This window comes from Pezoporus wallicus, unplaced genomic scaffold (genome assembly GCF_028554395.1).
Source record: "Pezoporus wallicus isolate ANWC-B61680 ecotype Strahan unplaced genomic scaffold, APGP_CSIRO_Pwel_v1 contig_13368, whole genome shotgun sequence".
Taxonomy (NCBI): domain Eukaryota; kingdom Metazoa; phylum Chordata; class Aves; order Psittaciformes; family Psittacidae; genus Pezoporus; species Pezoporus wallicus.
The window spans coordinates 581,239-609,087 of NW_026641141.1; the positions used below are offsets into that span (position 1 = coordinate 581,239).

Genomic DNA, 27,849 nt, shown 5'->3' on the forward strand with positions numbered 1-27,849 from the left:
TGTTATCCTGATTTATCAGATATTAGCTTGATAATATTAACTGAGCATAGATACAATATTATAGAAAATAAACATCTTTAGATGTGCCTCATCTGAAGACAAGAATAATTACTAGCTTTGTACAGAAACCTGAAACACTAGCTAGAGCGGCTGAACTTTTTCAAGCTATTCTTGAAATGGTTTAAATCCTGTTTTAAGAAACATTTAAATGGCAACTGTCAGCCTGATTTCCTCTTCCTATCCCCAGAGTATGAAGGGACTGAAACAGGTCTCTCAATGCCATGAAGGGCCTGAAAATAGGTCCATAACAAAACCACTTAGTTATTAAAATATAAAATCTTGGAAACTTTGTGAAACACTGCAGGAAAATCTTAAATCTAATATTCCTTCTGCATTTCATATTTGCATAGCTGTTTCACACAACTGAGACACCCTTCTGGCACTGAGCATTTCTGCACAGCTAGCAGAGTTAACAAAAAAGTTAGAATCTTACAAAGGCAGCAGGAAGTTCAAACTGACAAAAGCCTTTTTTCTTTTCATTTTTTAATCAATTAATTCAAGAGAATACCACATAAATGTCCTGTGTGCGTGCATGTGTGCTCTCAACACTTACTTTGCCTCAGTAGTTTTGCTAGCTTTCTCCATGTTTTTCAAGCTCTCAGGTGATCGAAGCTGAAATCGACAGCTGTCATTCATGTTCCAAACAGATTCCATCAACACACCCACTTTAGGAATTCCAGCACTGATTGAAAAAGCAACTGCTCCAGCATGATAGAGGGGGTTATTTCTTAAACACACCTACAGACAGAAATATTTTTTTCTATGAGAACAACGGGTTATACTGAGAGAAGTCATATATGCATGCCATTTTCTTGGTGACATATGCAGTACTCAAAAAATAAAGCTTATGGAACTAGGTGAAGAGGGAAGTCACCATGATGAACTACGCACTTTTCTAGGAAAAAAAGAGACTCTTGTGCCATTCACAGCTGAAAGCAACCACTTTAGCAGTGCAATTGCTTAATAAATAGTATTTAGATGCTCAATCACAAAAGGAACAATTCATCTAATAACAAAGGCTCATCCTGGAGTCAATTATAACAGATTGGGAACAGAAAGAAATGTGTTCCCTCGGAAGAAGCTGTTTTGTCTCATACTAGTTCTAATACTAATCACAAAGAATCCTAACCCTCTGTGCCAGTTATTAACCTTTCTGGTGAAGGCTTCAAACCAAAGGCCTATCCCACTGCATAAATAAATCAAACCCAGACTCTAATGTATTAGGCACTTAAACATCAAATAATTTACAAAGCTATTTGCCCTACTGAGAATCCTATTTCGATACGTATTCTCTCTCAGTAGGTAAGTTAAAACAGAAGTACTTCGTATGAGTACAGCTTGTTCCTCCATGTTTGCAGCCATCAGTCATACATGTAATGGTGACAACACTAACAGAACACACCAATTTACAGTCATATAATTAAAACATACTATTTTAATTCCATACTATTGATACAACTTTTGGGCGTAACAAGAATGCAGCCTTCATTTTGTTTTCAACAGCAGGCTGTAAACTCATCATACATCATGATTAAAATGCCACGTGACAGCTGCACTTGCCTGGGTTCCAACAGTTATGTTTGGCATAGAGGAGATACCAGCACTAGACTTCGGCTTTTTGTTTTTTGCTCTGGCCTTTTCTAGCATTTTCTTCCTTTGGCTGAAAGGAACTACACCCCTGTGGAAAAAGGCATATAATTTTAAAAAGGCTTTGTAATAAACACTCATTTTATAACTTTGAATATTTATTCCTTCTGCTTTATGTAGTGATGATTCAACATACAGGCCTCTGTGCCACCACCTCTAACAATGCTCTGTAGAAATGACAACTTTTCCTGTATTCATCCCCACTTCCCAAATTCATCTCAGCTGGACAATTTATTTGGAGGAGGAGCACATAAGAGATGTCATTGCCAAATGGCTTTTCTTCTAGTCCAAAATGCTGCAAGACCTCTGTCTCAGATGGTACACTCCAGTCACAGCTTTTTAAGTTGCTGGTTGTCCCCAAAGAACTTGAGGACATCCTTCCCATGACTAGTGATAATCTCCAGAACCTGCAGTCATAGGAGCACAGGGTGAGGCTTTTTGGTTTTGTATTCTAAAAGCCTCACTTTCTCTCTGGGGACATGGCTGAAGGAGTCTAAGACTCTTACGACAGACTTAAGCTGCAAGAAAGGGGAAAATAAGACGCTTCTTTTGTAATTTAGCTGTTTAGCTGAAAACTCCCACATACACAGTTAAGCATGCCTATTATTGCGATACTTCATGTTTTAGTCAGTAGGTTATGGAGTTGGACACTTTTATTTAAAATTGTTAAATAAAACATGAAAAGTATCAGTCCTGCGTAACACTGGAAACCAAAATCCTGTCTAGTGTACTAGAGACCATTGTAACTATGGATATCAATAGTAACAGACGGTCTACATCAATCTGATTAACACAAATTCACCACTGCTGACATTTAATCCCTCCCAGAGAGGACAAGCTGGTTAATAAATAAATTGCTTTCAAAGATTACATATATACTAGTAAGTCTTTTTATATATTGCACCAATTATCCTAAAAGCAGTAAAGATGGCAGGTACTAATAGCCAGGTATCTCCAATGTTATAGCTTACTTTGTTATAATTTGTTTCTATATTATGAGTAACTACTTTAAGTGAGGTATGTCATAACATAACAAAAGGGTCAAGAATCAGAGTGCTGCAGTTTTGATTTGGGACTAGAAGTTAGAATAAAATACATCTGTGTTTAAGTTTACAAGCTCAGCTACAATTCTACTTACATATATTCCAAAGAGTTATTAAAATTTAATGAGAAAACTGTTTCATTGAATTAATTTTCAATGCTTTGATTTCCAACTCATCACCAAGTATTTAACTCACGCATGCCTAAAAGCTACTTGAGCTTTGGCCATGACATATAATGCAATGACTTTTGACACACTGACAAAAATAATGCATGCTGACAAAGCATTAGTACTGTTCAATGAATTCACTCAAAAGAGAAATTCATTTCAGAGTGCTTTTGGGAATGACATTTTTGTGGGTTTGAGGGTATTTCTGTTGTGGGTTTTTTGTTGTTTGTTGGTTGGGGGTTTTTAAACACAGACTTCTCAATTATCAAATTCTTAGTTAAAATATTTTAACTAACATTTCATATTTTACCATTTTTAAAAGAGTTAAATTTTAACAAGCTCTAGAGGGAACATCTGATGTTATTGCTCTCTTCTTTAAGATCTGAACCACAAACTAATAGACAAAATTTTCTAACAGAACCTGAGAGAAGATTGTGTACCTCCTATGTGGGTAAGTTTATTCCATACTCATAATCTGAAAAGGCCTGAAAGGTATAAAAAACGTTATTCTCTGATCCTGTGTAGTACTGAGCTATCTGAATCCTGAAGCGTTTATACACATCTCCTGAAAGAATAACCTTGTCCTTTTAGAGTTGTTATAATTAGATCCAAAAACTTTTTTGGCATTAAAGAAGAAAATAAATATGCTTTAAAAAGGGAAACTAAGCTCAAGCGCAGAATTACAAACATCAGAACAACTGTAGTTCAGTTTTGCAACGCTCCTCAGAGCACAACATGAAAAAATCCAGTGGATCTACACTGCTGTAAATAAACACATTTACTTACCACCAATACAAATTGTTCTCTAGTTGAGCACACGTATAAAGAGCACAACAATGTAAAGAAACAATCCGCTCTCCCTGAAGCTCTGAGTATGTCTGTGCAGTGTGTTCTAATTTAGATGCTACGGAGCTTAAAGTTTCATCTACCCACGTAGCAACCTAAGTGAGAAGGGAAGAAAGGAAAAAAAGAAAATTTACAATTTAATGTATATTTACTGGTTTTGAAAGGGGAATGTGGGGTGAAGCAAACCACAAAATGGAAAACAATTATTCTCTTTGGGATTTTATTCACTACACCCTTCTCTTTCTTTCTCTCTTTTCAGGATTTTTTTTTTTCCTCTATTTCCAGTCCCCTAAAAAAAGTAAATTTTAAAAAAAACACCCACCAAAAACAAGAAAAAAAAAAAAACAAACCAACAACAAAACACAAAAACGCATCACAAAAAAAAAACTCACCACCAAAGACCATAGAGGTGTCAAAAAAAACTTCAACAGGTACATATACTTCATTAAATCAGTTTCAAGTTCACTCATAATTGGGCAGAAAAAGCTAACTTTACAGCACTAAAGTTTGAATGCCCTTAAATTTATAGTAAATATATACTGAACATTAACAAGCTTCTCTATTCTTAAACTAGTGTCAGTTTCTACTGTAACAGCAAACAGACAAGTATTTCAGATAATCAGGTAAAACAGGTATCTTCTTACTGTTTCAGCTGTAAATCTGCCACATACTGTTTTTTTTTAAAAAACCTTTTGCATCTATTAGAAAACACTAGCTGGGTTTCTGTTTCGGTTTTACATCTCTACAGAGGAAAGTAAGTAGAACGAATGAACGAATTAAGTACTTTCAACTACTGATGAAGCTGAAGAATCAATTTCTCTGTAATACATTGCAAGTAACTGGAAAACCAAAAACCTCAACTTTGTCAAGTTCAGCAACCTAACACATCTCATACCTTGTTATTTTCAGTGGCAACAGTTGCTCTAATACTATTTGCAGAAAGCAGCACTATCTTTTCATTGGTTAATCCCAAGAACATGGCTCGTGGATGATGCAGTGAAGGATTCTTTGGAAACAGAAAAATATTTTAGATAATCAAGCATATAAATCATTCTGAAGGTAAGCATTTGAAGGTACACAGTACCTGTGCATTTCTGTAAGGCTCTGATTCACTCCACTTCCACTGATAGAGTTCTCCTTTACTGCTAACAGCCACGAGCTCAGAATACAGAGCCCCAATCGAAATAAACTTTGTTCCATCCTACAAATACAGAAATACAAAATGTAAGATAACAAGATTATAAATACACACATATAAATATATAAATGAAAAAAAAAAAAAGAACTTGAATCTGTTTTTTTTCAGAGTTCCCATGACCGTCATACTTGAAAGTAAAGATACATCCAGCTTGTCTGAAACTCAGCATGCCCTCAAACAAACACACACACAAAAAAGCATTACTGCTTCTGACAGAGTGAGGGAATAAGAGACAGATATTCTTTTCCTGAAGCTTAGCAATAACACATACATGGCGATTAAGTTTCTTAAGAGCTTCCACAACAGTTGAGGAACACAACACTGCCCATTAAAGATGGGAAGATCTCTTGAGTTCTGATAAAAAAAAACTTCCCTCTAAAATTCTCACCTTCTGAAATGAATGAAAAAACAATGTAATTCCATTATTTCATTCCTAAGCATACTCATGAAGATATCTTTCAACTACCCAAAAAGAAACAATTACCAAATTCCCTGCCTCATCAGTTAAACAATTCTCATCTTTTACTTCTGAAGGTAAATAACTGCAGATGAAGCTTCTTTAAAAGAAAAAGTGACATCTTAAAAAGTGACATATAACACACTGATTTTTGTATCATTGTGACCTGATATGCTGGAAAAGTTCCAAATTAATGGGTTGTTTCCCCCTCCTCCCCCTTTTCTCCTGTTTAACATCTTACCACAACTCATACAGCATCTTTCTACTACTTAAACAGTTCCACTTTGCTCAACTGCTTCATTCTGTCCCTTACCTGAATCTCTCACAGGCCTATTTTGCCCCCCTCTCATATTTGGTTGTATACCCACCATACAGCAACTACATAACAGAAGCTCACCTTTTTCAAGTTCCTGTTCCCCTCTGTACTGAAACCAAAGTCAAACTACAAAGCTGTAAATTTGAGAGATTTCACAAAACATTTACTTCTGTTTACAGAGAAACATTTGTAAGGTCTATCTACTTGCTGCTTCTCAGCATGTGCAGCTACAGGACAATCACATTCTTTCTAAATTTTTTACTGTAACAACTAAAACTTTCCTTCCACTTAAGGGAGAATACAGCTTTTAAAAAAGTGAAAAACTGGTGCAAATTCAAATGCTGTCTTCTACAGCTATAAATCTGAAAGACAGGCACATGATAACTCATCTTCTGTGCAGTTATTTCCCATCTTTAGCGGCCTCCCAGATTACAACGTACCACATTTAAGCAATTCCACCATATGAGGGAAAACTGACCCCTACCAGACCATTAAAAAAAACAAACCACACTACCCAGTATATTTATCTGTCCCTAAATAAAGGGGCTTTCCTTTCAGCTCTAGAAGTTTACAAGTGGAAATATTTTAGTTCCATAAATGTGACTTCACACTACTTTTTTTTACTTTATTCATGTCCAAAAGTGCACTTTTCAAAAGGTACCTGTCCTTGAATAACATGGGATTCAGTACATCCCTTACCAACAGCTCAAAATGTTTGCCAATACTTTGGGAAAGAAGAAAAAGAAGGCAGCAGGGAATAACAGAACAATCACAAGCAAGTCTTTTTTATACCCTGATAACAGGATCTAGAATTAAGTAAGTCGTAAGAGACTTACTTTGCTCTGGAGGGCATCTACCCACACAACACAGAAGCAGCACAAATGCTAATGTGTGTCATGATTAATACTTGCTATCACATAAATATTGTATATTCTGGGGAAGAACTGCCATCAGAACCTATTGTAGTCTAGTAAGATGCATCTCTACTTCATCCGAATAACTGAATTTTCAGAAGATATCTGGCCTAATGCTCCAAGGAAAGCAATTAATTTTTGCTCCAAGACAGTACCGTTATGACATTTAATCTTGCTAATGTGTTTCACAACTTTTTATAACCACACAGTTTTATACCTCAAGCTCAACACCAAAGAGACCAGCTGTTCCAAATTTTTCCCTCCCTTCCATGAAAATGTTAGCAGTTGTGATCTAAGTGCTACAGGAGCTCCCATAAACACAAGTTAACCACCCTCATCGTGCAGTACTACAGTTCTGCTTCAAATGCTGACATTAAAATGATGAAAAATAAAGGATAAATATTTGCAAACAAGACTGCTTATTTTGCAGTAATTCCTCAGGTACTTTAATCCCTTCCCTAGCTCACTGTCTTTTCCATTAACATTTCAAGATCTCCTTTCCAATTTTCAAATAGGAAGAAACATCTGAACTGGCCTCTCACAGAAATCATCTCCCTCAGGATTCACCTTGAAGAATTTCTGTTGGAAAAACCTTCAGAGTGAGGCTATAGCAAGAAAAAAGCCAGACAATTTATTTTGCATGTTCAGCTGATGGACTGAAGGATGAAAAGTTTAACTACTTTTGGATGAAGTTGAAAGGCCTTTCCAGGAAGACACCTTTATTTAACTGGAAGCTAGGCTTTGTATCAACGCATATGCATTGGTATCTTGGAAGAAGTTCAATATATTTAAATTGAACAAGCATGCAATTAGTATCACAAGAAGTTAATTCCATAAAAAATGCCCAATAAAAGACAGCAATAGCTGTCCTCGGGCAGAATCTGTTGAGTTTGCAAGTAACAAACACCTCACCCGGGGCGGGGGGGGGGAACCCCCACTAATTTCATAAGTATGTTTCAGGGCTAGAGGAAAGAATGGGGTTAACAGGGAAAACATTCCTGAAGTAGGAAAAAAAAAAACCAAATCCACAACAAAACAAAAATAAAACCATAATAACTGGTGTTACCAAAACAAAGCAGTGGAAAACAAAAAGCTAAGTTAGTACTTCAAATATAACCTACATTTATTCTTTTATGCTAAGCCCCCTGAAATCTCCCTCTACACAAGCTAGTTGACCATGCCCTTCTACCATCATGATAAAGCAAGCTGGACAAAAGCTGCCAATTTTCACTGACAGAGGTTCACCATTACTGGCTGAAAAAAATATGAATTAATACTTTAGACCTAAAAGGTCTGGTTGGGAGAACAACTCTGAGACAAACATTCTCTTTAGGTATCACCAAAATGAAGATGACAGGACCTAAACGTGAGCTGCTGGAAACAGAAATAAGCCCCTAAAGAAACCCCCCCTCTTCAAGCTTCTTTATCTATACTTAGTCTGAAAGGAAAAAACAGCAGCAGAAAAAGGAAGCATGACATTTCAAAACAGCAATCTCAGAGATACTGTGGACAGACAGAAATGGGAACACTAGAAAGACACCCCAAGTCCATCAAATTTGGTCTAATAAACATAGGTTAGCACTTCCATTCCTCGGAAGTTTTTTGGTTTGGTTGGTTGGTTGGTTTGGGTTTGTCATGCTTTGTTTTTTAAAGTCATTTCCTCAAGCATTTAGGTAATTTATAAAAAAATTACTACAGATACCCAGTTAGCAACATATAGCTGGTGTTCCTATTATTCTGGTATCTCACATGGGAGTTACTTCTTGCCTTGAAAATGGAATCAGGGTTACAAAGAAAACCAGCCAATAAAAACCAAAGGGATTCTGAAGAAGCAAACAATACTCATTTAAATCACTGGACAACTCAAAACACTGCAAATAAATGTCACCTTACACTATTGCTACTTAAAAGCCTAATCCACTCAAACAGAAAGTATCTCTGGGAATAATAATGCTAATAAAAAAAAAAGATGATTCCTTGATGAAGAATAGCTTAGATTGTTTCACGAGTGTCCTACTGCCTATTAAATGCTTTGACAACCTAAGTAAAAACAGGAAGAAAAAAAATAAAAACCTCAGACCTTATGATCTACAGCAGTGCCTTTGAAACACATGGAGAAGAAAACAAACACTATTAACAGAAGCACAGCTTATAAGTTATTTATCATTTTCCTAAGTGCATAATAAAGAATCTGCCTTATTACATTATCTCACATAAACATGGATATTCAAAAAGGAAATGCAAAGCATGCAAATAAAACAATTTAAAAAATTCAGTACCTTATCTGGCCACCACTGCAAGTCTTCTCCCAAGGAAACAGGACTTTGAACGGGTGTATTCTTCTTGTCCAGGTTTGGTTCCCCTTCCTTACTTGTAGAGCCTCTTTCATTATCAAATGAGGCTCCATCAAGCCACCTTCGTTCACGCAAACGTAAAACGGACTCACGTTCACGCAACAGCTCAGAGTCTCTCTCTAAGGGAAGAAGGAGAACTGGTATGCAATTGGGTCACACCAGTGGGATAAAAGTAAGCCACTCTCTAGTAAAGACCCTTCAGGATGCAACTAACAGCAGTTAAATCTACTCACACAGATTAAAAATAAAGTCCTGACATGCAACATTCAATACATTAACCCTTTCAAGTGTATGTACTTTAGAATTACTGAACATAAAAATAAATTAGAAATGAACTCTTACAGTTTTGTGCAGTATAAAAAAATGCTAAAGCATTTTCACTTACATCATAAGAGGCCAAATACATTTAACACTGCAATTTAAAGTTTTATAGTACAATACGTAGGTTTGTAGCACTGTTTTATCAACGTAATAACAACAACAAAAAAGTCTAAGTCTATATAGTCTGCTAGAGACCTTTATGCAAACCAAAAAAGAGCATTTATTAGAGTTTCATAACTTAAAAAAAAAAAACAAAAACAAAACCCAGTAGTTTGAAAAGGTTAAAGAAAGCAAGCATTAAAAAAAAGCTCTCATATAATGTTTGATAATCCAACCCCTTTTGTTTAAAACAATATTCCATAGGACTGGATTTAATAAATTAAAGTGTGTCTGTTTTGAGTAGATCAAATGAAAACTTTTCAAGAGTCAGACAAGTTTTAAAAAGGATCCTTGTAGGAAAATGTTCCTTACCAAAATGCTTCCCCTCCAATTGGCCTACAAACTGTCTAAAGCCAGTACACTCTGCAGTTCACTCATGCAGATAAATTTTTAAAATCAGGTAATCAAACTAACTTTCCAAGAGTCAACTATGCATGGAAAATAAGTATTAGAAAATTCGTGGTAACGTCTTATATAGAAAAACCTTAGGAAAGGAAAAAAAAGGAGGAATTTAGAAGGAGTTATGTCAGATGCTGAATATTCGTACATGTACATAATGCATTTAAACCTATTAAGTACTTCACTTATGCTCATAAAAATCAACTGAATAACATGTATTAGATGAACACGTTATTATATCTTTGTTTCAACAAATTACGCCACGTCTTGGGTCTTTTGCTGTAGTAGATAAATGGGAGTTTTCACATCAGCCAAACACAACAGCTTGTCATACACGAATTATTTCATAAAGTACTGTATTATTTTCTAGCAAACATCACATTGACCCCTGACTATTAATTTTGTAACAGGAACTTAAGTGTTTAGCAATTAATATACTAAAACATGCTTATGAAAGGCAACAAAACTGTACTGAACAATTACAGCAGAGGTTGGATTAACAGTTTGGAAATACTCTACGCATTTGCGCAACAGCTTCAAAAAGACAGGAAATTGCTGCATGGTCTGTTATAAATCTTTTAGGTGTAATATGCTTTAAAAAAAAAGAAAAAGAAAAAGAAAAAAAAGTAAAATGCCTTAACACTGCTCAAGGAGGTTTTTTTTAATCAGCTGCCAATAGTTCTCATTATCCAACTATAAGAATGCTTCCAAAAAGTAAAATTTAGGGGTTTTTCTCCCTTTAAAGTAGCTATAGTTCCTCATTCCATAAAGGTAATTTCTATCATGGAACAATTAAGGAAATGTGAAGAACAGTGAACAAAGAGCAACCCAAAAGAAACAAAGAAAAAAAAGAATGCTGCATGTCATCGTTGCTCATTTTTAAGCCAAATTAAAGATTTGTAATGCAATCTATGTATTAGTAGGTACTTACACTACAGTTTATTTTAAACTTAACATGCAAAAATTGTGTAACACCTTGCAACACCAAAGATCCACAGATTTAAAATACATGACTATCAAGGTTCTTGCAGAACTTACCTGCTAATACTCATAATTCATTAATAATTTTGATAATGAGTAGCAGTCTATTTGTCTACTCTATATTTGACAACATATCACAGTCTACTTTCGCATTACATCAGAATCTACACCACCAGTGTGTACTACCACTAGCTTTTTCCACAGCAAACTACTTATTACAAAGAAAAAAGGTGCAAAATTACCTCTGGATGAGCCTAGCCTGGAAAGTGATGAGCGCCGAAAGGATGGATAACCAAAGTAACTAATATCTTCTGAAAACATAGCATCAGCATCAATAATGACACTTGGGTGAGCAGAATGTATGTCAGCATCCAGAAGAGACATAAGATCCTCTATAAGAGGAGACAAGGGTCTTAAGTGAATAATCAGCTACTTAAAACAACAGCTAGAGAGACCATCAACTAAACAAATATCAAAACAAAAAAATCCTATTAATTGAATTTCTGCTCTTCAGATTCACCAGTGCAAACTCATGTGCCTCCTATGCAACCACATTTACTATCAAGCTTGGCAGACTAGTGAACAAAACCAGTTTCCCTACAAGAACTGCTCTGTCACTTACCTAACCACATTTCCCAAACAAGACTTGCCCAACACACATTTTTCTGTAACACAGAAATTCAAACTTTAGCCTGTCACTCGAAAGAACAAGGCACCAGGATAAGATACATACATACATACACACATACATACATCTGCACACACACTCATGCACATAATGCAGGACTCCAAAGATAACCTAGAATTAAGGGAGGACAGAACTGATGATAAAAGCCGGCTTTCACAAAGCCACATCTTTGATGTCAAAGACTACATTCCTTCACAGAACGTTTCTTCAACAGAATGACAAAGTTTAATACACAGGTCAGTAGCTTGTAGCTTTCAGTACAAATCTTTACATTGAGCTATGTTACAACAACAGTTATCTGGAAAAAAAGCACAATTTTTAAATACCATGCAGTTAAAAACAGAAACACAACCAAAACAAGAAAGATGAACTTCATTACTGTGACTGCCCTAGCTTCTATGTTAGAGAACTTTGTTCAGTTTATCTGAAATACCGATCACCCTTAAAGTACAAAACAATGTCCTTCCATTTACCAGACTGCAGCTACTATCCACACGCAAAAGAGGCTACCAAAAATTCATATAATTTACTGAAATTCAGCAATATGGCTTATAAGACAAGTAAACCTGACTACCATCTTGCTGCTAAAGAAAGGACAGCTCAGCTTCCCTCCTTCATCCCTGTGGCAGACACCAAATCAGGCAAGGCGGAATTTCTAAACCCACAACTGGCATATTCACCTGGCTTCAAACAATACTTCACAGGGTACAGAAGTAAGGTGGGAAGCAATCTTCAGACTGACTTGACTGGGTAGTCCACCACATTCCCAAGGGTGATGCCTCACCACACACAGCAATGCTGACTAGACCGTACTGCTGCCAAATGCAACAGTTCTGCCCCATCCTGGACTTTCAAGCAAATCTGACTAAAAGCTCAGGCTCCCCAAATTAGGTTTCAGCTAACCCATGCAGGTACATAAACCTCACTAAGATATAAGGGAATCACAGGATAGCTCTTTCTGGCAACAGGACAGCCTTATCTGCTTAATGCACTCGTGAAGCTAAAATGATGCTATACAGAGTCCCTTCAACAAACACAGAAGGAGCACATGTAATTTCAACACATCTAGTTCTCAGCCTGTACCTCGCTGTAAGCATAAAACAAGAGTGGCTAGAAATCAAGGTCTGAAGTTAAATAAAAGCATTCTTAAATAGTATTTCATGGTTTAAGCCCAGCCAGTAACTTAGCACCATGCAGCTATTTGCTCATACCACTCTTCCTTTGCCCCCTCTGGGCGCGATGGGGAAGAAAATCAAAAGAATGTAAACTCCATGGGTTAAGAATAGTCCAATAACTAAGGCACAATATACTACTACTACTAATCATAATAATGATAATGATAAGGGAAATAACAAGCAGAGAAAATATAAAACCTAAAAAGACAAGGAAAAAGAAAAAACCCAATAAACACAAGTGATGTACGACACAATTGCTCACCACCCGTCAACCGATATCCAGCCCGTCTCAAGCAGTGATCTGTTTTTCTGGGTAACTCCCCCCCCGTTTATACACTGGGCATGACATGTTGTGGTACGGGATACCCCTTTGGCTAGTTTGGGTCAGGTGTCCTGTCTCTGCTTTCTCCTGGCTTCCCATGCCCCTCCTCACTGACAGAGCATGAAAGAGTTTTGAAAAAGTCCCTGACTAGGGTAAGCACTATTGAGCAACAACTAAAACATGGATGTGTTATCAGCGTTATTCCCAGACTAAAGCCAAAACACAGCACTGTACTAGCTACTACAAAGGAGAAAAATAACTGTTACAGTTGTAACCAGGACACAGTAAGAACTGATTATTATGGGTCTTTTTCTAAGTGTCTGGAATGGGAGTGGTGGGTAGTGGGGGGGGTGTGTGAAACACAAAGGAGTGGGTACCCAAAAATTGAAAAGGAGCCAGAAGTCTACACTGCCAGTATTAATTTACTTACCTCTTCCACTTACCAATATTAAAGAGTGTTGAGACTTTCACATCCCTCCACATCAGAATATTCATCCTTAAATTTGTGAAGTCTCATCTCCAGGAAATGTAATACCTATCAACTACAACCAGCTGCCCCAAAAAAACTGCACTGTAATCAGTGAGTGCTGTGGATTTCAAAGCAAGCAAGACCTGCACGAATGCTTTCTGCATTAAATAAGTAAGCCACTCAAGTACAGCCTGTGCTTCTTCTAAAAGCATACCATTTGGGACTTGGTGGTTCATCCAGTACATTTTAAGCAGTCATCCTTGACAGACTGCTTGGAAACCCTAGCACTGGATTTCGCAAACAGGCTCTGTCTTACTAAAACACTTCAGATCACTCAGAATGACCTTATTCTGCCTCTACTATATCTATTTTCCACTGGCTTTCCACAATGATAAAGAGCGGTACACCTCACCTTAATGTGTAAACTTGTAAGTACCAGACTTTAAGAGCTGAAAACAAAGCTGAGACTCTGTGGTATCTCCCAAAATCCACATGCTGCTTCTTTTCCCTCCTCCCACATGTACCATGACCACCTCTTCCTAGGTAAGCTCCAACCTCTCCACAGCCTAGCAACTCATTCTCATTTGGTTTTGATCACTGTGCAACCAAGAACTGCAAAAAACTTTTATCTCTGTTTAGGAATGGAGTGGCCTGTGCAGAAAAGAACTCTGCAGCCTCATTAAAAGACAGTATGTTGAGGTTTTTGAAGGTAAACTAAGCCAGAAATCCTCTTGACAGAAAACAGGCACTAACTTGTGACATTCACACACCCTTCCACCACGTTAGGCATCTAGAGTTCAGCTGTGTTTCCAAAAGAAAAGTAAAAATTTGAGCCATCAGAATTAAGAAACAAAACCATGTTGAGGTTTTTTTTCCTAAATGTGCATTAAGCCAAGTGAGGAAATGAAGCCTCTTCCTTTTCTCTTATTTCAACTTCAAATCAGATTTTAATTTTCTTCCAGTATTTCTGCAAGAGATCCCCTTTCTTCCATTTTCCATACATGCTAAAAAAGCTGCTACAACCAATAGGAATAGGAGCCAAATTCACTCCATGCTCCCCTTCAACATCACTGAAATCTTTCTTGTGTTACGAAAACATAGATACTGCAAGGCTACATCCAGCTTAAGAATCCGGGGGGGGGGGGGGGGAACAAAACATTCTCAATGACTTTGTTTTCCTGCTCTTCAGAAAATTCCCATGGGATGACATCATTTACCTCTTGATCTGTGCTAGACCAGAATCAGTCGGCACCCTTTGCATTTAGACGTAATAACTCTGACTAACCTATTTAGGTAAGGAAGTACCTATGATTTCCTAGTAAACACCACTGAAAACTGGAAGCAAAAGGATACCCAGTGCAGAGGGGGAAAAAGACCAAACCCAACAAAACCCACAACCCCTGCCCCAATTAAAAAGCCAAGTTTAGTAGCACGTAAACAGCAATTCAAATACAAAAAAATTTTATTTTCAACAGCTTCATGTGTAGCATTATCACTGGATTCAATAACTGAAGGCATTGCCTAGATTGATTCCAATCTCTAGTTGAGCTCACACTAAACCTTTTCCCATAATGGGGCAATTGTAAGTTCTCCACCCTCTTCTCAGCTGCATATTTTTATGAACTATCCAAGAACTGAATGCCTTGAGCATCTCCTTCTCTTTCAAGTTTGGATTAAACTGGCAAAACTGACAAAGAAACATGTATATTTGTTTCCTAGGAAAGCGAACTCAAACAGAACTCCACAACTCATTTCTCAGTAAGATATATTTCTTCAAAACATTATCCAACTTGAACTTCATCTTAACAAAAAAGAGAGAAAACCACAACTAAAAAACACAAAAGACACCAACAAAACCACAGAAAAACCACACACCTAATTGTTTTCCCCAAAGGCAAGCCACTGAGCTAATCCTACGCTGTGCCCCATTCTCATCTCCTTTCACTGCAAGTCAATACAGTAAGCACTGCAGCAACACCAGCCCATCTCTCTTCTCTATAGGAATAAAAAAAAGCTTTTTAAACAGCTCATCTCAATTCCAAAATCCAAAGTAGCCTGCATGTTGCCAAACCCATGTTCCACAAGTCTCACTAGCAAGAACCCACTATATCATGCAGAAGTTCCTGAGCAAACACGCACACATCTGAACTATGCAAACAACAAAATATTTTAACTTCTACAAAATCTCTATATAGAAGATTAACAGAACATAAAGCTCAGAAGAAGCCTCTAATACAATCTGATGTGAGCTGGAAAAATAATCTAGAGAATTCAAGTCTTTTCTATGCTAAATGATCTTCTTTGTAGTTTTTACCTTGATTATTTTCTTTATGTACTTGTTACATCAAATGAACCCACATTCCCCTCTGCTAACCATCATAAAAGAAAGAGGACTAGACAAGTCAAAGTACGTAAGAGTCCAACAATAAATATCTAAGAGACTCTTACTGAAGGCAGTCTGTACAGAAAAGTAAAGTTCTGCTCTTCTCGTGGAAGAATTTGGGTAGGACTCAGACCAGTTTCTTGTTATTCTAAACGAACAAAAATCAGGTAACAACCTTCATAATACTCACTGTAATTATCACAACTGACTTACTAATGTGTCCTGGTTTGCATTCAAAAAAAATTTATTAAGGTCACAGTTGCTGTAAAGTACTTTAGCTTTTTTTTTTTCATTTATTTTTTAAACCATATGTAAATTATTCTTAAGGTTTTAAAAACAAACAAACAAAAAGCTTCTCTGTCTTGGAAGGCTTGGAGGAACAACCCCTAAATTTAAGGGTCACAAAGCACCAGACATGCAGAAAGTAAAAATTAGCATATACTTCAAAATGCAAGAGTCTCAAAAGTCCTGAGATAAAAAGAGTCTGGTAATTCGCTTTTTTTTGTGCTTGGAAGGGACAAAATCAAGAGACTTTAAAGCACAATTTGAAATACTAAAAAAAAAAATAAAATAAAAGGGGAGGAGAAGGAGAGAAGTTCTTTATCTTTCTGAATCATAAAAACCTAAGAATTGAATGCATATAGCTTTCATCAGTTATCTACAGTTTTCTTTAATGAATTTTGATGTTAAAGAAGAGCATCCAGAAGCAAGGTGACAAATGAAAGCAAAACAAGTGCAAGGTTTCTAGAGCAAAAGACTTTAAAAAGGTTCTACATAGTTCTGAAGTTCAGGATGCTGGTATTTTTCCAGAGAGCTATAGGCACGTTTCTCTGGCCACCAGGTTTTCCTGAAAATTAACCTACATGGTTATGTGACACAAGCAAGGACGGGCAGTTTGTACTACTTAACATACCAACAATAGTCATGGCAACACTGACTCTCCTACTGTTCTCATCACGTTTAGATAATAAATTAATTTCTGTGCAAAGAACTTATTTTTGCCCATAAAACTGAAATAAGACAAACAGAGAAGGCATAGCATGTGGAATCACTGTCCCTCAAAGTGTTTAAAAACCATGTAGATGTCCTTAGTGACACGGTTTTAGTGGTGGACTTGGCAGTCCTGGGGTAAAGGTTGGACTTGATGATCTCAGACAGAGATCATTACTTGATGATCTTAGACACCAGACGATCTTAGACAACAAGAGACACCACTGTCTCCTCCAACCTACATAATTCTACGATTCTATGCTCTACACATTGTGAATTACATCTTTGAAGACTGGAGTTAAAACAAGGTTTCATTTCAATTGTCATTTCCACATCTTTTCCCACAAGAACTGGGAAAGTTATCCCAGTTTCTCTATGTGGTAAAAGAAAAAAAGGAAAAAAATACTAACATTAGAAGGTTGCAAATCCTTATAGGAAGGACTAGTCTAAACAAGGGAGAACCTTTAAAAACTAAGCCAAGAACAAAATGGTTTCCTGGACAGCTAATGAGGACAGTGAAACTCTGCATATTACTTTAATGTATCTCAAATACAAAAGATGCACAGACTGTAATGCAGGCACCTTCAAATAAAAGTTACCAGCCACAGGCTGTCAGTCCCTATCAACTGATCCTTATGATCTCAAGCAGTACTAAGAGAATAGTTAATGCCGTATAAAGCTGGTTAGTATGGTTAAAAGGAACTCCTACAGTAAATGATTACTAACAATGATTTATCTTCTGGAGACTGGTTCTGGAGGAATGCATTTGAGCATGCTTAAAGTAAAAACTCCTGTTCTGAATACTTGGAAAGACTTCAGAGAATTCACTTCCTCCAGGGCATCTGTCTAATGCTATTAAGCTGATCGCTAAAAACCAAGAGTCCAGTTAAAGGTTTTTCACTCCTTTCACCAGATGACTCTTGATTCTACAGCAAAATAAAGCAGCTTGAGAAATGCAACTAAAACTAGAGAGGCAAAATTAAATACAAAGCCTTTGCTTCAGAGCAAAAAAACCAAAAACGAACAAAAAGAAAAAAACAACTTTGTCTAATCATATGATTGACAAGATAAGGATGGAGGAAGCCCATGAACCTTCCTGGTGAACCAGATGAGCAGAAAAAAAAACACTTAACTAGAAAAATATCAAAAGGTCATTTTGACATACAGAAAGAAAAGCTAGTATGTAGTCAGAGTTTAGATGTGATCTTTTCATGCAGTGCACCTAACAAAGACATTAAATTTGGCTGCTATGTTTTCAAATATGGTTACTCAGCAAGAAAAAATTATTCAGCCAATGCAAAAGACAACTCAGTGTTTTATTAAAAGCAATTGTATGGGATGGACAATATTAAAAAAATAGCTGGATTTTAATTACAGTGTTTTACTGGTATAGCCCCAATACTCCAGCATTTATGAGGGGAACTTGATGAATAAAATCTTCAAATTGTAACAACTATAAGGTCTTCTGCCCTCACTTGAGGTATTTTGACTAAAAAAAAGAGCTGTATTATTTTTGTTCTAAAACTGCTGTATCTTAAGAAGTTATGTTAGTAGTGAAAAACATGCAAGTCGCTAGAAGGTTTTAAAATTAGCTTTTATGAGCAAGCCACACAGCAGTCTCAGCATCTCATTGAGCAGCAAAATACAGATGTAAGTAACACTGATGTTACAAAGCCTGGGATTCAAAGAAACCAAAAAAAAAACGCATACAAACAAACAAACAAAAAAAAAAAACCTTCATGCCACCCACAAATAGGGTCAATAGTTATTCTACAGTGCCTGACCTAATCCCTCACGACATCCCCGTACATCTTTTGGTTTGTGCATCTTTAGATTTTGCTCCTATAAGCAAGAACTGTCTTCGCTGCATACCTTGCACAGCACGGAGCACGCTGTCAGCGCTTAAATACAGAAAAATCAGAACACACTGGCATTTTCTTATCAAAAGTTGCAGGATACAAACCTCCAGGAAGATATGATTCACTTGCTGTGTCATCCCCATCATCTCCATCTTCATCATCACGACTCAACAGATTATTTACAGCAAGGTTTACATCAAGATTTGTTCGCTGGAGTTCCCGAATAATAATACTTCTGGACTTTCCTTGTAAAACAACTTGCGCCTGTAAGAGCAGAGCATAATTGGTTCCAGGTCACTGTCAGCTCATCAGCCACCAGCCATAAGAAACAAATGTTTAATTCTAAAAATAGTCTAATAAAACCCAAGAGTCAACTACAGTACATACAGTAAAGATTCACACAGATTTTTTTCAGTTTCTTTAACTAGATAGTCAACCTTCTTTGCTCAAGTAACTGAGCTGAATTCCAACTTGGGTACTGAATTTCTTAATGGAATCTTCTCAAAATGCTTAATGCTGTACCTGACGGATAAGCAAAACCTGGTTTTGAGAATGTTCTGTATGTTCCCATGAAAGTGCTTAAACTTCCTATGCCAATTAACAGTTTTGCAATCAACCGTTGTCCAAAAACCACACTTCATTCCCTGTCTTTGACATCAGTTTCTCTTTCCAGTGCCCTTCAATATGTAACCACCTTACTTCACCTTTTTTTCCCCATCATTCTGGTTCTAACAGCTCATCTTCAGCAATTTCTTTAACACTTAGATTTTATTAGCAAAGTGCAAATGCAGAAAAAGCCTTCCATATGTTAAACACTTGCAATGAATTTACAAAAACCAGAAGCATTCTGGTCTACTCCACTAAACTGAAATCCAAAGCATTTTGTTTTTCCAGACAGACTAGCCTCTACTGAATGCCAGACAAGATGTCGGAGTTCTGGAAGATCACAAACTGTGTGAGTAAGGTAAGAAACCAGCACGGAATGTTTTCAGAATGCAGTAAAAATGAGGCACCAAAAAGCAAAAAAAAAAAAAGAAAGGAACATTTTAACAGCACACAAAGGTAAACTTTTTTTGACATAACATTCTATGCCAGAAGTTTACAGGTTTCTGAGACATGGTGGAATCTATTACACAGATCAGATGTGAAGATTTTCCCACTGGTCTGCTTTAGAGTTATCCAAAAATGTTCTAGACACTTTCTGCTTTAAAGACAGACAAAGTATGCTATTAAAAAAAACCAAACAAAGATCACAGCAAGGGAAGCGAAGTTACAACTTAATCAACAAATGATACATTAGATTACAGAACTGAACTGACTGGAGCAGGGGATATTAGTCTGTTTTCTGTTTTTTGTAAGGTATCCAGGACATCAATAAACACTCTCAAAAAAACAGAACAAAACAAACCTGGAGGTGAACAATGAAGTCAACCCTACCAGTCCACAGTTGAAAGAGACCACTGGGGGTCATCTAAGCAAACCACCTCCTGAAAGCAGGGCTAACCTTGCTTCAGAGTAACCAATACCTCTAGTATTTTGCTTCTGTGAAGGTAGAAGCTCCCAGCTTTTACTGGTTTTGAACTCAAAAAGAGAAACGTGGGTCTATAGATACCCTGCCTGCTACCTCGTATCTTGTGCCAGTCATGCTATTGCCATGCAAGCAGGTTATCTGTGGCCTTAGCAACTAACATCTGTATTCTAAATGTAGACTAACAAGTTATTTGGAACTAAGAAATACAATGCGTTAACAAGCCATATTTTGAATATATTATTTTCGTCTTCTTTGTTGTTTTAACAAATGGCACTTCATCACACAATGCAAAGTCCAACACTTATTCAAGCTTTAATGCATTAGGAGGCATAATTAGAGCAATTTATACGTTAATCAGTTACATATATAAAAATATTAAATAGACATGTCCATGAAGAAAAAATATTAGTATTTTAAGGAAATCAGACGTTTAATGTCTTCCTTTCAAATCTAAAATGGATCACTTCTTTTATCAAACAAGAAAAGAAAGTCAACCTGCCCCTGTTCCTTATTCTCCTTCACTGGTCATATGCTTGAAACGATTTTCAAATATTTTTTCTTACATCTTCCATCTGAAATGAACAATACATGACATTCCTCATCTAGATTAAACCCATACTTTGTCTAAGTGGATGTTTAGGAAATAAAAATGCTAGAATCCAAAATAAAGTCTATCACTCATGCTATGCATTTAAGAATAAAAGCAATTTAGCTAGAGAAAGACAATCTTTTCAATTATATGCCATTACTCCTCAGAGAAATTGCACTACTATTACACCACCTTGCTGTTCACATGCTATGAGAAGCTCTCTAGTTTTCAGCAACAAGCAGTCTCTAGTTCACATACCTGTGAAATGAGCTCCTCTGGAATGACTGATGCTGGAATCACTGGTTGTGGTTGACTCCCCAGCAGTCCAGATCCTCTATCACGTCCTGTGCGTATAACTCTGGTCTGCCTTCGAGAATCTCGAGCTCCAGCAGATGATCTACCAGAAGATCCTCCTCCACTTCCACCAACCCCTGAACTCCAGCGACTTCTAGAAGATTAGGTGACATTTTAATATTTTTTTTTAATACAGCAGCATACTTCAGGGACTACTTCAGAAAGTGAGTATATGTTAACAACTTTTAGACAGTCTCTAAAAAACACTGAAGATTGACTTCATAGACAAACATTATGAAAGTATCTCTCAAAACTACTAAGAACAAGAGCACCAGGCAATTGATAAGTTCTGAAATATGCAGAAGAAACACAGAACAGGATTCCAACTGGAAGTTGTGCTCTTTCCTACTGATACAGTTGTGTGGATGTGTACATACAGAAATACATGCACACACCAATTCCCAGAGTTTCTAAAAGCAATGGTATCAGCAGCGTAACATCCAACACTCAGCTGTTAACTTCCTACTATAAAAGCACATATGCAGCGGCTTCATGGTCAGTGGACTTTTTGACAGAAGGTCACTTACACTCCTAAAATTTCTGAGTTTATTTAAGAAATTGCTTAAGAGTGCACTGGAAAATAAAGTAATCTTATTTACTGCAGAAGAAATCTTATACTCAATAGTTCGCTGATTCTTATGAATGTTTTTCAACCTGTTTTTGTTAGATAAATCAACATCAACCATATACATTGCAAAAACATGCTTGAAATGAAGAGTTTTTCATCACTATGAGTCAGGATCAAAACAAGGGAGTAAAAAGGCAGTGATGTGTAGAAATAAGACAATTTGCCATCTTTACAGCTTTTCACTAATCTTAACACCACAGAACTGTTCTGGATGCAAGACTAAACACACTGTTGTCATGAAAAACACTCTGGTTTGTTCTTCAAGGTTATCTAAACTTTGTTGCACAAATCTAGCTCAAAAGATACTGGATATGGTATTATTACTATTTAATAACCGGTATCAGCAGAACTTTCCTGCTCTCAACCACCCTGATCCTCAATCTCCTTCCAAGAAAAAAAAAGTAAGAAAAAAGGTATGTTCTCTGAAACAGCACAAAATTGACATTGAAAGTATATCACATGTAGCTAGGAAAGCTAATTAATTAAGAATACTTGTCTTTCTTACATGTTATGGCTGAAGTTGATTATTAATACCCTTTGCCAGATAATCGGTTTCTGAAAGTGGGAAGGGGGCTGAAGGGAAAATAAGAGGAAGTCAAAATCTTCCTACACAATTCTTAATACAACTCTCAGCAGGGAAGATGTGGGTTTAAAGGTTGTGTATTGATTTTAATACTTATTACAGATGTATTTTCTACATTTATAAACTATCAATGATGGAATTAAGAAATCTAACAGTTAAAAGCATTTACATTAGCATAAGTCAAATATTCCAAGTGCGTCCTAACTTGGTCCTGTTATGGGGGAAAAAATAATCATAGGGACGCAGCTATTCCTATTAAAGCTATCTAAACCTAGAATAAATATTAATATCGAAATCTTTCTGCTCATTTTTGCTTACCTACTGGTTTTCCACATCTCTTTACTGCCCACTAGCATGCTAACAATTTTCCAAATCCAGTGATTGGAACAGGATTTGACAATTTAAAAGTTTTTAAGACTCAGGTTATTAAATTAAGTAGCCCCTTCATTGAACAGAGCAGTTACAGTGTCTACTATACCACTACTCTACTAGTTTGGAGACTTTCAAATACCCAATTCTGAAACATGCAAGACGAGAGATGACGCACCCTTTAGGGTTTTAACTGGTTATGCTCAGGTAAAAATAACAAGGAAAATAATTTTTTACTTTCCACAGGAAGTTTTTCAACGTGACAACACCAATTTGCCTTTACAGTTTAACACATGGCTTTCAGGTTCAGATTCACAAAGATTTCACAAAAAGCTTGGGGGAGGAGAGGGAAGGGTAACAGACTGAGTTATCTTTCATGCAACAAAGCCCCAGATGAAATTAGCTTATTTGGCAACATAAAGAACATTCACTTTTGTGGAAAAGCTGTAGTTCCTCCCTCTTAATAAATCATTCACATGCAGAAACCAGTTTGTAAACGCAATTCTCCTCACTATGGTCAGTAACCTTAGGAAGCAGCAATGTTCAACACATCTTACAAAAATATATTAACAGAGAGTTCACTGTGATTAGGTAACAGAGATTACTCATATAAAGGGACACCATCAATTTTAAAGTAATAATAAAAAACCTGAATCTGTATAGTACATTTAGTACATAGTACAATTTTAAAGATTCTGAATGACAACCTTTTCCAACTGTTCCCTTCCTATTACTATGTATAGGGCCCAACTAACAAAGTACTGCTCATTACCTGGGGCAGGGGAGAGAAGGCACAACAGAACTGAGCACACAAACGTCTGCAAACATAGATAATGAAGATTCTTCCTGCATAAATGCACTCATTTTACTTTATGCTGCTTGCCTAATGGGGTTTAAATTGATAGTGTCCCTCTAAAAAACTGCTTGTCAAAATCGAGGAACTAAAAAATGTTCCAAAAAAAAGACGGCACAGGCAAAACCAAGCTATTCTTCATACATATATGAAGAATGCTCCAAGTCCTAGGTACTGAAGGGTCACTTGCGTATCTGTTATTTTGACCAAGTCAATAAAGTTTTTCTTGTTACACCCTACCTACGCGACTGCCATAATTATACGTTCCCTTATACATACTGCATACAATTTATATATGTGTATACACATATACTCAAATATGGAACAAACAGATTGCAGCCTCAATCCTATCAAAACTTACCCAAGGGTGTTGCCTGCCAGTCTGCCCAGAGTTTCAGAACCAGACAGAAACCATGGGGAGTCACTAGTCCTGCCTGGCCTGGATGTCCTTCCTGCCCCTGAGCCACTGCTCAACTTTGAACTGAAAGTAAAAGATGGTAAATCAGTCACAAAACAATCCCAAATGGGTTAAGAACAAAACCTGGAATCCCAGGTCTAAATTCTCAGGGACTTAGTCTGGTAACATACCAGCTTAAGCAACACCCTTGGGGAATATTCCAAACTAATCTAACTGTATATTAAGAGGTACACTGAAAGAGAAAGTGGAAAGCATGCCTAACAGATCTTCTGTACATCAGTAATCCATAATAGCACAGTCGCAAATACATATTAAACTAATTATGATTTGAGTTAGCGACTGCGCTAAATTTTCAGTTAGCACATATGTACAAACTGTAATCACCAGGTGTTCTTTCCGTAAACCTGAGCCTGAGTATGCTACTTAGATATTAAGAAGTGACTTGCATTCAAATATGAACCATTTAACAGTCCTATTAAGGAAGACTTACCTGGACCGAAGACAACAGGTCTAGAAAGTGAGCCTCTCCAGATGGGAGACCACTTTCAGAGTGGATTCTACATGAACCTTAACAATTTAACAAAGTTTCTTTTATTTTTTTTCTGAGGGGCTTTTCTCTTGAAGTTAAAGAGATCCTGTCTCACTTATTTTCGAGTCATATCCACTGTTTATTCCTATAAAAATCTGTCAAGCTAGGCTGTTTGGCTGCATCACCATAACCATTACGTACCCACTCAAAGTACCCATTCCAAAGGAACTCTAGTTTAAAAGTAAACAAAAACCAAACCAAAAAAGGAGCTATGCTGCTTATCCAGTTCAGAAGAATGATTTAAGATGAAGAAAAGAGTTTCTTACCCATCATTATTATCAGGTTTACCCAATTCCAATCTGTCTGGTTGAACTGAAAAACCAATCCTGCAGACTCTACCATCCTGCATTTAAAACAAGAAAACCAAGTGTCCAAAACAGAAATGTAAGACAAGTGACAGAAAAAAATACAAACAAAAACAAGGCTTCAGTTACTGCAGAATGTTGATAAATTTGATGTTAGAGGAATTAATTTTAACTGTACAATTTCAAGTTTGTTATGTGAGCAGATTTAAGTAATTTACCTCAAGAAGAAATGCAGCATGATTTGGTCCCACCACACACTGTTTAATAGTGGCCTGTTCCAATACATTCAAAGGGGGGTGGCTGAAAACAAGAAGTGTATATATGTATAATAACATTTCTAAACTTTTAAATTCTGAAAAAAAATAAAAACCAAGTGGTACATGGAAGGCACAATACGCAGTGACAGTTAACGATACAAAACCATTCAAGAATGACTAAATATGTACATTAGTTGAGGCAATAATGATGTATTTTTGGTCATTAAATACAGAAAATACAGAACAAAACCTTAAAGAGATAGAGTTCTCATGTAATGTGATCAGCAAGTGACAACAGGGATTATTCTTCAAATTAAGGCATCACAGGGAGGCTATTTAATAATATTGTTTATCATAAATGAAAATCTAACCTTTTTTTACTAATATAGGAATCCGAAGCATTTTTGAACCTCAGTATTAGCAGAATTGAGGCTAAGAGTGTATCTACAGCACAATCATTTACTTCTTGTTGCTGTTGCTGAAATATTGTACTTTCCTAAGTGGTTTACAGCAGCATGTGGTATGTCTTACCTGTTTAAATTATATTTGTTCAGCTTCTCTGAAACTTCCCTTAATCTGAAACAAAAAGAAATGAAGTTGTTGTTTGAAAGACATCATCCACAGTACACAAAATCCACTTAAGCAGCATATTTACAACATTATAGGAACAACTTACCACCACATTTACTGAAGCTTGATATAAATGTGACATGGTGGAAGCCTGTATAAGAACTGGATGGTGTTCAGCTTCAAATCAGGTTTTGCTTTAGAGTTTTACCCTTCCACCTACTATCTTGCCACAAAACCCCATTCTTTCTTGCATTTCTATGTGGTTTGCAGGTCACTATCAAAAAGCACTATTGCCTTGTTACCACCATTTACATCTTTACACACAAAATAAGCAGATGAAGCAATGAGCATTAACTGTAGATATACTTGTGGTTCCTTGTATAAGCTTGAATACGGTATCCCAGAGCAGACAGCATTATCATTTTCTAGGAAATCCAAGTACGTGGCACATCAGAGCCAAAAATATGCCAGTCAGTTCCCCAAAACTGGACAGGGGAACAGATGCACAAAAGCCAGCACCAAAAGGGTCAAACAAAAAACTTTGATGAGTAGAAGGAATAATCAAGAGCAAATTAACTATATATAGGGTTATGTAAAACATTACCTTTACTAAAAGGGAAAGAGTGTTTCCAAACATTCTTCCATCTTACTTTCATGGCACTTCACCAAATGGATGATCAGAACCAAAAAAAAAGGGCCAACAAACAGATCATTCCTGCTCAGAAGTATGGTATCCAAAAGTGGAAACCAACACAGTAATTTCTAATACACTCAGAAAAGATCCAGGCAGCAAGGATACTCTTGCAATATCAGGTAAGTGTTTCAGGTAAAACTCGAGCTCCTTTCTTCCCAAAGATAACAAGCAAACCTGAAAAGCCCCTAAGCAGCTTCCAATTTTAGACTATATTCAGTATATTAAGTTATAAAACTGAGATGAATCCCGTAAAAATAATGCAAGGTCTTCCTAATTAAGAAAAAAAAAAAACACCCCCACCTTTGGCACCATATTCATCTTGGCATTCCACACACCTCCTTAACCAGCAATACCTATCCAAACCTAAGAGACATGCACAGCAGCACTGTTTTCTTCTGTCTGAACCCGTGTGTTTAAACCCATTCTTTTCACTTGCTTCAACACTTCAGTTTCTACACACAGACTGCTATGGACAACAGACTTCAGGTACTTGCAAGCCCTGAGCATGAGAAAGAATATAGATTTGAAGTCCAAACAACCAAGCTTTAACATTCTCAACTGTCTAACTCTAAAGTGCTTGTCCTGAGGGAAAAAGGGGAAAGATACATGTCTGTTTGAGAAACAAGGTAAGTCATACAGATAGAAATAACTTTCAAGCACAAAAGGAAAGGACTACAGTGAAAGGAGAGCAGGAAGGAAGTGAACATGCTTAGGATCGCCTTTTGCTATCCAAGCCAAGCTGCTGGTTTGCCAGTCGGCAATTTCACACTCCCAGTTTCCAGCCACAAGTGCTTCACACAGGCCAAGAGTACATACATAGATAAGGTTTGTGAAGACAGCCCACAAAAGGGAAAGAGAGAACATAAACCTCACAAAGTATTCCAGAAGAGTGAACTAATGTGGGAGAATGTGGAATGAACCTGGAAGACAAATGGCATACCTTCCACAGCTTACTGGTTTGGTTTTATAAAGCAAGCAGGGATCTGCTGCATAATACATGAGTTAAACATCCCTAAGTTTCATGTCTTAACTATATCACCTAACAGTTTCCTATAGGAATCCTGAGCAGTTTCCCATTAACATTTCTCCTCTTGGCAAGCATAAGTAATAACAGAATAGGAAAACCTACATTTAAGTTCATTGCACTGCCTATGTGAAAAGCTAACAGCAAATAAAGTAGCCCTTTCTTGAAGATGGTTAGTAGACTAGTCTATGAGCAACATTTAAAGCTTCCTTATCCAAGCTTTCTGTCACAAAACCTGAGCATACAGAAAATGGACATTTTTCAATTTTAAAAATTCATCATAATCCTTTTTTAAGGACCCAGCTGCTAAGACTTGCATACTCAGCGCATCTATTAC

General features: G+C 36.7%; 1 protein-coding gene across 1 annotated transcript in view; it reads right to left on the reverse strand.

Annotated features, from left to right (window-relative positions):
• The window catches only part of UBR5 (ubiquitin protein ligase E3 component n-recognin 5), an 84,414-nt gene that overhangs the window by 41,162 nt on the left and 15,403 nt on the right, over window positions 1-27,849 (reverse strand). The window contains exons 4-16 of the mRNA XM_057422141.1: window positions 25,756-25,800; window positions 25,186-25,267; window positions 24,929-25,005; window positions 24,017-24,136; window positions 21,127-21,316; window positions 18,853-19,012; window positions 11,105-11,254; window positions 8,928-9,139; window positions 4,848-4,964; window positions 4,659-4,769; window positions 3,704-3,858; window positions 1,621-1,738; window positions 614-798 (exon numbers count right to left, since the gene is read on the reverse strand). Of these exons, the coding sequence (XP_057278124.1) occupies window positions 614-798; window positions 1,621-1,738; window positions 3,704-3,858; window positions 4,659-4,769; window positions 4,848-4,964; window positions 8,928-9,139; window positions 11,105-11,254; window positions 18,853-19,012; window positions 21,127-21,316; window positions 24,017-24,136; window positions 24,929-25,005; window positions 25,186-25,267; window positions 25,756-25,800 (1,722 nt within the window). The remainder of the gene's footprint in view (window positions 1-613; window positions 799-1,620; window positions 1,739-3,703; window positions 3,859-4,658; window positions 4,770-4,847; window positions 4,965-8,927; window positions 9,140-11,104; window positions 11,255-18,852; window positions 19,013-21,126; window positions 21,317-24,016; window positions 24,137-24,928; window positions 25,006-25,185; window positions 25,268-25,755; window positions 25,801-27,849) is intronic.